Genomic DNA, 12810 nt, shown 5'->3' on the forward strand with positions numbered 1-12810 from the left:
GGGGTACAGGCGGGCAGGAGAGTAAGAGAAACCTGGGCATATAGTGGATGACAGAGCAGTACAGGGGAGACAGTGCTATCACTGGCTTCTCGGTGAACTCTGTCACTAACTGGGCAAGTTACGTCAGACACCACTTGATTCCAAGACATACATTTCCTCTTTTGCCTGAAACATTTCATCTCCTTGCCTTTGCCCCTTTGCATGGCTGGCTCCTTTTCAGCCTTTAAGTCTTAGCTCAAACATCACCACCTCAAGAGAGGCATTCCCCAATGACCTGGTCGAAATCAGGGTATTAGCTCTGTCTTATTCAACAGGGTTTGGTACAGAGTAGGCTCCTATGCATGTTCACTGGATGGGTGAATTACTATTTTCTATCACAGAACCTGCTATTTACCTTCAGATACTTCCTTATCTTCTAAGTGTGTGTTGTGTATTTCCCCACAAGAGACAGGAAGTTCCATGAAGACAGGGATACCTGCTTCACTTCCTTCTATACATCCCCTGCCTGACCTGCAGCAGTCGGCAATAAACATTACGTGAATGAACAAATGAACGTGTATATGTGGCCTACTTGATGCTGTTTCATATTTATAATCAACAACCTAGCAAGGTAGATACCATCACATCCATTTTACAGAAGAAGCAAAGGCTTAAAAAGGTAAAGTAACTTCCTCAAGGTCACAGAGGCAAAGCCAGGAGGTGAGCTCAGGTATGTAGGTCTGACTCCAACGTTGGTGATCTCAAGAACTACGGGGTGAACACAACTGCTACAAAGCCTCCATAAAAGGGAAGACACTTGGCTAATATATCACACAGACATCTACAATCAAGCCTTGCATATAGCAGGCACTCAAAGAGTACTTGCTGAATGGAACAAGAGATGAATGCTAAGTGGTGCCTCTGGGGAAACAAAACAAATTTCACAAAGCACAGACCCTGAGATCTGAGATGATCTTGGATCGCGGTTTCTAGCCCACCACCCCGAGCAGGGCAGTGTGCTCTCACTGCCAACAGTAACTCGCTGAGAAAAAAAAAAAAAAGTAACTCGCTGAGGCAGCTGTTTCTTAGGACTGCTTGGGGGTGAGAAGGACCAGGCTCTTCCTGTGTGAGCTTCTCCCAGGTGATTCTGAAAGCCTTGTCCCCATGCCCACCCACCTACCCCACTGTCTTGTTTCGCTATCACAGAGTTTGCTGATGGGCACGCTGCTTGGGAAACTGCCAGCAAACGAGGATGTGTGATTAAGAAGTGTGGGTGTCTTTCCAAGGATGAACATGGAAACAGAAACAGAGATGGGGCCAGAGTCAAGCTTGGAAGAATGACTGCTTCCAAGGATTCAAACCTGCCTCCTACATTAAGTCACTTCAGAAAATGATATCCTTTCCAAAGCATAGGACTCTTTTTTCCCTTGAAGAGTCAACGAATGTCCAAAACTTCGTGGTTTTTTAATTCTACAAAGGGGACTTGGCTCCCTTTTGGCATCTGAGCTGATACAGAAGGACGTAAGGCTGTCACCCCATAGATAAATTCTTCCTGATGCCTTCTCTTGGCCACCACACGTGGACCAGGAGATAAGGGCAGCCACTTGCTCATCCGTGCAGTCACTGCCAGCCAGACCGAATTGGAGTCCTGCTGCCATGCAAATGCAGAGAAAGGGCTGCACACTGACCTTCAAGCGGATTTTCAGATTTTTATCTGACAACATGTGGATGCAGCGCTCCATCACATCTGTGGCTATTTGGATCTGCACTGGCAACGGTGGCTCCACATCAGGACCAGTGTCACTCTCGTCTACTTTTGGAGGGTCTGACTGCTCTTCTGAAAAAAAAAAAAAAAAAAAAAGCATAACTGGGGACACAGTTTTATGAGAGATGCCCCACTTCCATTTGATCTCCCAACCTCAGACACAGGAACAGCATTTACAAGGGAAAGTGTCTAGGAACTGATCCTAAGGAAACCATATAAAATTTGGGTCAAGCTAGGAGTCAGTATATTCACCAGATAACATTAACTATAATAGCTAAAAACTGGAGCGGGGGGGTATGGGGGACCACTCCATGGCCATTCAAAGGGGAATAATTATAGAAGCCATGGTACATCCATACAATGACATATCATGAGGGCCCCAATTTGTGTTTGCTGAGGGCTTTAAAAACAAGGAGAAATGTTTATGAAAGAATATGTGCTAAAAAGAGAAAAGCAGTATATAGAATTGCATCCACAGTGGGAGCACTATTATATAATTTTTTTGCACAGCAGGAAGGACAACGAAATACTAAGAGATGGGGTGATAAGATCATATAGGATTTTAATTTTTTCCTTTACCTCCAGTCTTTTATAAATTTCCATTAATAAATATATATTTTAATTTTAATTTTTTTTTTTAGATTTTATTTATTTATTTATTGAAAGAGAGAGACAGAGAGAGAGAGAGAGAGAGAGAATGGCTGGGACACAGGCAGAGGGAGAAGCAGGCTCTATGCAGGGAACCTGATGTGGGACTTGATCCCGGATCTGGATCACACCCCAGGCTGCAGGTGGCGCTAAACCACTGCGCCACCCGGGCTGCCCTAAATATATATTTTTAAAGATTTTATTTATTTATTCATGAAACATACAGAGAGAGAGAGAGAGAGAGGCAGAGACACAGGCAAAGGGAAAAGCAGGCTCCCTGCAGGGAGCTTGATGTGGGACCCAATCCCTGGACCCCGAGATCACAACCTGAGCTGAAGGCAGATGCTCAACCACTGAGCCACCCAGGCATCTCATCCATTAATAAATATCTAAAATAAAAATGTGAAGAGGGCAACATTCTAATTTGGAGCCCTGAGGTGGGCAGCTCCCTGGCTGGCCTTTGCCCTGCCCTCTACTCTTTCTTCTTGGTCCATTCTTGACTAAAGGGATCATGTGGCTTCTCCACCAGCCTGTGAAATCTTTCGATGGCCAAGATCAGGCCTTACAGATGTCAGCATAAGAGATAACAGAAGGGCAGCTTGGCACAATACACAGAGAGAGGGTCTGGTCAAAGGAGGTCGGTTCAAGTCCTGCCTGCACACCTATTAGCAACCTTCTCATCCGGCATTACTTCATCTAGAAAAAAAGGTATAAAGCACGCACACCTCATTTGCTCATTAAGAAAGTTAAATAAGATGAATGTCACCAGCTATTAGCATTCTTTCACTGCTTAGAATGCTGTGTTGCACATGATAGACATAAGTTTGCAAATTAAAACAAGAACAAAAAACCCGAGAGTTGCCCGAAACCCAGGCCAAAATCTCTACCCTGAAAAATTTCCCTCTATTTATAGCCTCCAGCTCTGTCCCCTCAGCCCCCATTACTGTTGGTGCTCATTTCCACTGCGCTGAACGTTGTTCCCTTCACTTTTTCCCACTTCAGTTTCCTCTGCTGGAAACAACAGAATCTTATAGCGCAGGCCACACCTGTCTCTACTAGATGCTGAAAAGATAAATGAAAATGCATTTGTAGAATGCTTGGATTTCTTGGAGAAAGGGACCTCAGATACACGAAATGCTTTCATTGTGGCTAAAACAAAAAACACATGTCAAACCAACATCAAGCCAAACATTCTTTATAATGCCAAGTGTGTGGTGTGTACTTGATGAATGATAATTATAAGAATGATAAGGCTGTGCTTTTCTTCCCAGAGGAGGATTTGTTGTTTGAAATTCACCTATTGCACAATGTTATTTGAGGGATGTGGATTTTTCCGTTACTGGGAGAAAGGTTGATTCATTCAGTCTGTTCCTAGCCAACATCAACTAGAACCTGAAGATCCTAATCGTGAAAGAATGGATTCACAGCCAATGCTAGCATTTCAAACAAGAACAGCAAATTCGGATTAGGAAGGATCATGATGCCTCCCCTCCTTCTGGGTTTCCAGGTTTTGGTATGGGGTGCAGGTCAGGAAAAGAAAGATTGGGTTGGCTTAAGAAATAAAACTGAGGGGATCCCTGGGTGGCTCAGCAGTTTAGTGCCTGCCTTCAGCCCAGGGCCTGATCCTGGAGTCCCAGGATCGAGTCCCACGTCGGTCTCCCTGCATGGAGCCTGGTTCTCCCTCTGCCTGTGTCTCTGCCTCTCTCTCTCTCTCTCTCTCTCTGTGTGTGTCTCTCATGAACAAATAAATAAAAAGAAAAAGAAAAGAAAACTGAGAAGAAGAGGTCTGATGATAGACTTCTGATCAGAAAACTGTCCTCGGGGAGGGTAATGACTCTGTTCTGCATAAATCATTACTCTGTTCTGCATAAATCATTATCTGGGCTCTGTGATGCTTCCCTACTATTTAGAAGGAACTGGCTGTAGTTAGTTGCAATGAACAACTATTTCCTGTTATCCTGGAAGTACTGGTTTTAGTTCGGAGTGGAGACTACCAAAAAAGAAAAAGAATTCTGCTCAATTCCTACCTAATGAACTAATTTGGGACTCAGTTCGATTTAGGATAGTTCTGAGACCACCAAGCTCATTATGACTTGGCATTTTATGTTTGCAGAGGAGATTCTAACAATTTATTAATCCTTCTGTGACCTGAAGCTCCAGATTGAGCTTGTGAATAAAACAACAGGCTGGAGCTTCAACAAACCTGAACTCCCTTTTCCTTTATCATATAAATAAATATGAAAATCATTGAAATCTCCTCCCACCAATAAATGAATGGACAAAGCATATGAATAGACAATGGGCATAAGAAAAAAAAAAAAAGGTAAGGAACATAGAGTAAAATGTTCAACCTTGCCTGTAATCAAAGAAATGCAAAGCCCAATATCAAGAACCATTTTTCACCTATTAATTTAGCAAGAAGTGAAACTCGTTAGTGGCCAATGTTGGCAAGGTTGTGGTACAACCAGTGTTAATCCAGCACTGCTGAAGGGAAGGTATAAATTGACACAACCTTTCTGGAAGGCAATTTGGCAAGCATAAAATAATGTTCATATCCTTGACCCAGAAATCCCACTTCTGGGATTTATAAAGAAATATGCAAAAAAAGGGAAAAGGTCACGTGCACAGAATCATCCACTGCAGCACTGTTTATTAGAGTGAAAAGCAAGAAGCAACCTGAACTTCCCACAGGGGAATGGATACTTAGTAGCAGCTATTAAAACATTAATTATGAAAACTCTATAGCAATGTGGAGAGTTGCTGATTAACTTAGTGCAAAAACGGTATAATGCATTTAAACTGTGGCTCTGACCACATGAAAATAGGTTTGCAACAAAAAAAAGAATGGGACAGGACTGCACAAAAAATGAGGATGCTTCCGTGGAGCATGGTGGGGTTATGAGTGACTTTTCTGATTTCCAAAATTTTTGTAATGATATCACATTCTTTTAATAATCCATTTCAAAAACAAAAAACTGGCGAAGCCAAAATACAGTTACCTTCTTCATTATCAAAATCTGAGACATTTCCATCTGCCACATCCTTTTCTTTGAGGTAGTTCAGCAAAAACAGCTCCATGTCTTCTGCTGTGGTGGTGTTCTCAAGTCCCTTCTCAGAAGCTGCTGGTCTTTGGCTCAAATGACTTCCCGCCTCCCCTGCACTTTCCCCTTGGAGTTGCCTGAGATCATCTGTGTCTGGGAACCACTGGGCTGAAAACAAAGTGTTATAATGATCACCATGGTCATGGACAATAGGCATTAGTACTCTGTAACTGGAATAAGCTCTTTGCCATGGCTTGCATGGCTCCACATGATCTGGTCCCTCTGTCTCTCCAACCTCATCTTCCAATCACTCCCAGCTGCCTATGAACTAGATATCTTCCCGTTCCTCCAATGTGGCAGGGGTTTTCCTGCCCTAGAATGTTCTGTATGTGCTATTCCTGCTGTCTAGAGTACTTTCCAGGGACGCCTGGGTGGCTCAGCGGTTCAGCACCTGCCTTTGGCCCAGGGCATGATCCTGGAGACCCGGGATCGAGTCCCACGTCGGGCTCCTGGCATGGAGCCTGCTTCTCCCTCTGCCTCTCTCTCTCTCTCTCTCTATCATGAATAAATAAATAAAATATTTTAAAAAATAGAGTACTTTCCCCACTATGTCACATCTGGCTAATTCCAACTCACCTTTCACATCTCAACACATGAAGAACTTGCCTGGTAAAGCCATCTATCCTTTGACGTCCCAATGCAATTTAGGTACCTATAGGTTGTCTTATATAGCACCATCTTCTTTCCTATCAACTCAGCATGATTTTTATTTACATTTACCTTGAGTTTGCTGTTTAGTGTCTGAATCTCCCACTAGACTCTATGCTCCATTGATTGCCACTGGAATTCAACATGTCCAGCATGGAATGGGTGCTCAAAATAGATGCTGAATGAGAAAATATGGTAGGCTGGAGAATACATACAAGTGACAAAATTCTGAGTACAGGATGCACTCCTGATTAGAAGACAGGCTCTACAGAGTCTTGGAATGGATACAGCCCCTCACATCTGTATTTCTGATAGAAAAGGCTGGCATATTCTCTTCAAAGCTTTTCCTTCTTTGGGATGCTCCAATGCTTCTGATGTGTCACCTCTAGGGCTCTGCAGAAATGTCTTGGGCCACAACAGGGAGGGCCCCAAAAGACAGCATGCTAAAGGGGGTGGGCCCAACGCTTCTAATTCCTCTCTAACCCTGCAGCTCTGATTTCAACTATTTTTGTATACTGGGGTTCCCCTAGGGCTTCATTTCAAAACTGCCTCTTAACAGTTAAAGAAAGAAACAGCAACGAAACCTGCCCCACCTCCTCCCCCTGAAAACCCTAGTGTGAATTTTCACCCTTTTACAGACAGCAGGAAAAATGCCTCTGATAACCTTTAGCACCTGCTAATCTACTTTCTATAAAGGAGCATGTGCATAGAGCCAGAGCAACAGCAGATGGGAGATGCCAGGGCCAGGCAAATAGGAACAGCAGAGAGCAAATGCTGGAGGAGAGTCTTCAACACAGAACCTAGACATTCTATATGTAAGGGATCAATGATGCCATTTCTTCAATGCCCTGCCCCCAGACATAAGTCAGGCCCTAGTAGACTCCAAGAGATTGCATTCCCAACGAGTTAAAATCAGGACCTAGCATTTACAATGCTCAAAGAGATATGCTGCAAAGATTTCTACATTTAGGCTAGAGTCAGGCATTAAAGTCTTTGCTTACAAATGGCTTTTAAACATATGGAAAAGCTCAACCTCACTCTTAATGTAAATTGAACTATAAGGTGCTATTTTTCTCCTATTGGATAAGCAGGGATTGGTAAAAAGCTTGGCAACATAGCGTAGATGAGTGTGTGGCAAAACTGGCACTCTCCTGCACTGCCGATAGGAGCTTAAATTGGTACAATTTCTCTTTGGAGAGAAGTTTGAAACTCTCCATCCAAAACTTAAATGAGGGGCACCTGGCTGGCTCTGTCAGTGGAGCATGTGACTCTTGATCTTGGGGTTGTGAGTTCAAGCCCCACATTGGGTAGAGAGATTACTTAAAAAAACAACAACAACAGATTAACTGTACTGTCCTCCATATCAGTATTCCTCTCTAGGAACTTACCCTATTGATATACTCAGACATGTTCAAAATGACCTATGAAGATACTTATTGCAGCAATTTTGTCTGTGTGTGGTGGCAGAAGAATGGAAACAACTAAAATCTCTACCAAGAAAGGAGCATTTAAATAAATGGTGTGCAGCCACACAACAGAACCTACACAACCATGAAAATAAGATACCAGTCCTACAGATATGGTTGTAGCACAATCTCTCAGTGGTGAGGTATGTGGGACATGGACTCTTTCTCACTTTAAAGGTACCCTATTTTTGTTGCTGTGAGTCATCAGCTAACTGGTAGGTAGTACTCAGCAGTAACTGAACTGATAATTCTTGTCCTCGCTGTGGTCCCTGATGCTTTATAGCCAACGGTGTGAAACACCATTTCCTAAAACATGTGTTGGGTCCTTTGAAGGCTTCTTAGAGGTTTTCTGAGACCACACTTCCATTCCCATCTTAAAAGAGTGGTCATCAGTCAGATGGAGATCTTATTAGGGTCGTGAGATTGAGCCCCATGTCTCCAGGGAGTCTGCTTAAGATTCACTCTCCCTCTCCCTCCACCACTCCCCTCTTCTCTCTCTCTCTCTCTATCTCTCTCAAAATAAAATTAAAAATAAGAGAGTGGCTATCAGACAACTTGAAGACAAACAAACGGCAGCACGCAGGGCTGCTCTGATTCACGCATGATTTACCAGCTCCACTTCAGTGCTGCTTACCATTCCAAATACAAGTGTATTTGGGGTTATTTCAACATTTTCAGAAAAGCTATCCTCCATTTTGCTTCTTTCTCTAGGATGCTCTCAAGTCAATGTTAACCATCCTCATTTTTCCCTCTACAGTGGTGACCCCTCCTCTTTCACTTCAATAAAAAAAAAGCGCTACACAGGGTTTTTCCTTTTGAGATGACTGAAGACATCAACAGCCCAAGACAATGCCAATTTTCAAGGCCCCAACTGAGATATCTCCTGAGAGCATATATTTAATAGAGCTTTTCTCAATACAGTTTTAAAATCTCAAACAGACATGTAGTCTAGTTCCCCAAAGCACTAAAGGTGGAAGTCTGGGCCAGCTTCGGACCATAGAAGCTGGTCACTGTCTCTTACGTATAAGCCGTCAGCCAGTCTCAGCAGTGCTGCCACGAGGGCAGGGGCCTAGTCCTTCTTGGTCACTGCTGACGTCCCAGCGATTAGTCCAGTCCGTATACTTCCAAGCGGTTGCAAAATAGAATCCAAGCTCCTTCCCTTGGTTTACAAGGTCATGCAGGGGGTTTATCCTCACTCTGCCTGCCAGCTTTATCTCGTATCACTCTCTCCATAATGGCCTCTCTTCCAGGATCTGAAGACTTTAAGCTCTTTCTTCCCTCCACATCTTTGCACCTTTTCCTTTTGCCTGAATGTTCTTAAAAACCATAAAAAGGATAGGACAGCTCCATACATACCAAGGGGTCCTTCTCAGCCTCAAGGTCTCAGCTCTAGTGTTGCTTCCTCAGAGAAGTCCTCCCTGACCACTCTACTTAAAGTAGCCTAGCCCTGTTGTTCTCTTGCATCAGGTTGTCTCTTTTCTTCATAGTGCTTATTGGATTCTGAAATGAACTTGTTTAATGATTTACTTATCATCTCTTTTGCAGGAGCAAGAAAGCTTCATGAGTTTATTTGTCCTGCTCACTGCTATATCCTGACTACTTAGCACAATGTTGGACACATGGCAGCCACTCTTTATTAAATGAATGAATAAAAGAACACTTAGATAGATAGCATATGAATATTCATGAATGAATGCATGCATGCATGAATGGACACTGGAAATAGTCTCAGGTACAACTGTCTCTGTTCCAGCCGCCCTCCTTGCTGTGACAAACTTTCTTACAGGATGTTCGCTTTCTTGGCTGACAAAATTTGAAGTCAGTGACATTTCCACTTACCATGGAGGCAATTAGTACTGAAATAAATACTAGAGATATGGTCTTTGGATCAAAAGGACTCAAGTACATAGCTCGTTTTTGTTTTTGTTTTTTCATTCAATGACTATCTAATTAGGAGATTCTTTTTCTTATTGTCCAAAATTTTGCATTTTAATGGTTATTAACACCTCCAATAGACACCCAACAGGATCAAAAGGAAGGAGAGAAACCTCACACCACTTCATACAATTAAAAGGTTAAAAGAAAGTTTCTAGACCTCTGTCCAGTATGATAGTCACTAGCTACATGTGGCTATTTAAGTTAAAATAAAGAATTCAGTGCCTCAGCCACTCTAGCTACATGTAGCTAGTGGCTATTGTAATGGACAGAACATATATAGAATATTTCCATCATCACAGAAAGTTCTAGTGGACAGTAATGTTCTAGCTCATCTGTGGTCTGAATAATTTCCTGTTATTCCTGTTCTCCATTAGCACAGATACTGAAAACTCCATGTACTGTCAGAAGCAGTTTGGCATACTAAAAAGAACAAAACTATCATAAATCCTGGCTTTGTTCCTTATTACCTGTGTGACCCTGGCTAAGTAGCTCTCACTGAGCCTTAGTTCTTTTCTGTAAAATAAAAATGATGTTTACATTTAGGCTGCAGGGTTTATGTCCCTGACACAGAACAGGAGCTCAATCTGTGGTAGAGATTATTAAAAGTATATATATATATATAAAAGCAGCGGAACCCTGGCAGAACACATAGGATTGGACTGACAACTATTCAAATAATGTCCTCCATAGCGTAACCGCACACAAAAAAATAAGATTAGGCAAATAAGGATAGTAGGCCTTCCTCCAAATTAGCGTTAAAAAGGGCTCAGAATGTACCTAATGCTGCCAGCAGGGCATGCAGAACACCGACAAAGGAAGCAGCTCTCTTATCATAAAATTGGTCCAGGGTGGCCAAGACATCCTGAACCACATCTGCCACCAAAGGAAGCAGGCTAGCATCTGAGTTCCACAACATGACTTCCAAGACTTTTGGGGTATGGGGGTGCAGAGACAGATGACGCAGATTTAAAGAGATCCCATTCACCAAATAGTCCGAATTTTGATTGATCAGGTGCTGCAGAGAGTAGTAGCCACAAGTGTGGCAAATGTCCATCATGGCACTGGTAGCTGCTTGACTGATGAGCAGGGTTTGGTCCCCAGCCTTCTCCAGTACTGGATAGAGGGCTGTCATCAAGAGCAAACGAAAGTCTTTTCCTAGTGCATAAGCAAAGCGGCCAATCCCTTCCAACTGGATGCATATTTGCCAGATGTTGCTGTTCATGGAGCAAATAGTGGGACTCGGCTTTGAGAAGGCTGGAAAAGATGTAACTTGGCAGGTGTGTGCACCAGATGTGATGGCCTGGAGGCCCGACTGCTTCATTGTTAGCTCCTCTCCCACTTCTTCAGATTCGATACAAGTGGTCAAATACCAATTTTCTTGGCTTGTGTATTCTTCAAGTATAGATGTCACAATCTCTCTTAGCTCCTCTGTGCTTGTTTTAATATGGTTTTCGTGAAGATTCTCCACTTCCAGGCCAGCAGCCCCTGCAACCAGTTCATTCAGGATCATGGCGGCTTGCTTCCGGTAAACCACAGACTCGCGGTACAGCTCCATAAAGTGATCTATGAGCAAATAGACATCCCCGTAAAAACCGAGAAGCTGACACACCTGCTGCAAGAGCAGGAAAAGCCTCTCATCAGTGAAGAAGCGGAAGTATCTCCTCTGCATTGGGCTCCGTGGCTGCGTAGCCGCAGTCTCTGAAGCACCCAGAGGCCCAGAATTCCAGCACCGCTCCTCAACAACCTTGATGTCAGTCACATCTAATTCTAGAACTTGGATAAGCGCTTTGGAAAGGCGCTGAAGATGGGTCACAGAGTTGAGGACAAAGTTCACTCTGGGGCCCAAGAGTTTCAGATAACCGAGTAACAAGGAGAGAGTAGAGAATTTGCCCTGATCGTCCTGGGAGCTCATGAGGCGGGGAAGAGACGTGGCAAGGGAGTGCAGGTTTTCTGACAAGATGTCAGCAAAGGCTCTATTCCCGACCACTACTTTCTGATCTGCAAAATGTCTCAGAACTTTACTGCACTGGGCTTGGACTTCAGGACTCTCATCATTTACTAGACCCACCAGAGCCTTCAGAAGGGGTCCAGCTGATCCAACCAGCGATTGGCTGCACTTCAGGAGAAGGGCCTCGACCAGTTCTATCAGGGCCAGCCTCACCTTCCAGTGTGGGTGGCCTGAAACACACTCAATTATCTTTTTAATAAGGATAGTTAATTTGTCGCTGGTGTTTTTTACCCACTTGGCTTCCCTGTGAACCATCAGCTCTGCTACTCTGTGCTCCACTGCAGGCTTTGGTTGGACTTTTGATATCCTTTCAAGCTGTTCATCAGCCATAATGAAACTCACTGTCTTGTAGAAGGTCTTTAGGGAAGACACAATGATGCCATGCCCTTGTTTAAAGTCCCCTGTAATAACCCTGGCCAGTGCCATTGAAATTCCAGGTAAAAAAGAAGCAAACAAATCTCCCAGCTGCTTTTGCTCAAGCTCATCCAAGGACCTCGGATGGTCTTGACAATCACATTGAAAGAGTAGAACCTGTAAACATTTTAAGGCAGCGATTTTAATTTGCTTTGATTTCTCCTGTTCTGCTAGGTCCAAGAGTAAAGACACAGCAAATCCTAAACGAGGCAGGATGGAGGGCTCATAAAAAGCCAGAAGAATGTCCCCGTAAGCCGAGTGCATTAATGTGCTGAGGCCCTGGATCACAGCCAATTTCAACTCCTCGGACACAGCTGCGGGCTTTTGGGACTTGGGTGAATACAGACAAGCAGAGATTTCCGAAAAGAGCTCCTGGAGAAGTACTTGTTCCTTCACACATGTTGAAGAGAGGACAAATGTGAGGCATTCCACCACGCTCTGAATCAAGCGCTCTCTTTTGGGACCCGGTGTCTTCAGCGTAAATCGCAAAGGGAAGAGGATGTACTGCTGCAGCTCCTGAAGGGCGGAGTCACTCACGGCTTGTAATTGTGCCTGCAGATGCTCCACGTTCTCCACCGTCTGGGTCTTTGTGAGCTGAACACACACTGGGCGCAAGGCACCAAAGGCCTCCTCAGGAGTATCAAAAACTGCCATTGTGCAGCAGCCTCCTTCTCACTGAGGAAGCATCCTGTGGGCTGGAAGAAAAAAACTTTTCAGTAAAGGTCAAGCTCAAAGCAAATACAAAGTGAACTTGCATTTTTTTTTAAAGATTTTATTTATTTATCCATGACAGAGAGAGAGAAAGAGAGAGACAGAGACAGAGACACAAGCAAAGGGAGAAGC

At 43.7% G+C, this 12810-nt stretch overlaps 1 protein-coding gene across 7 annotated transcripts in view; it reads right to left on the reverse strand.

The window, feature by feature from the left end:
• TTI1 (TELO2 interacting protein 1) overlaps positions 1 to 12810 on the reverse strand; it is a 46812-nt gene that overhangs the window by 17173 nt on the left and 16829 nt on the right. For 6 of the 7 annotated variants that reach the window (XR_012018572.1, XR_012018570.1, XR_012018569.1 and 3 more), the window contains exons 2-4: positions 10323 to 12662; positions 5392 to 5601; positions 1668 to 1816 (exon numbers count right to left, since the gene is read on the reverse strand). Coding sequence is in view for 3 of the 7 variants with exons in the window: in XM_072800989.1 (XP_072657090.1) it covers positions 1668 to 1816; positions 5392 to 5601; positions 10323 to 12621 (2658 nt within the window). In the remaining 4 variants the exon portion in view is untranslated. The remainder of the gene's footprint in view (positions 1 to 1667; positions 1817 to 5391; positions 5602 to 10322; positions 12663 to 12810) is intronic. The other variant, XM_072800992.1, reaches the window with a different exon arrangement.

Source organism: Canis lupus, chromosome 26 (assembly GCF_048164855.1).
Source record: "Canis lupus baileyi chromosome 26, mCanLup2.hap1, whole genome shotgun sequence".
Taxonomy (NCBI): Eukaryota; Metazoa; Chordata; class Mammalia; order Carnivora; family Canidae; genus Canis; species Canis lupus.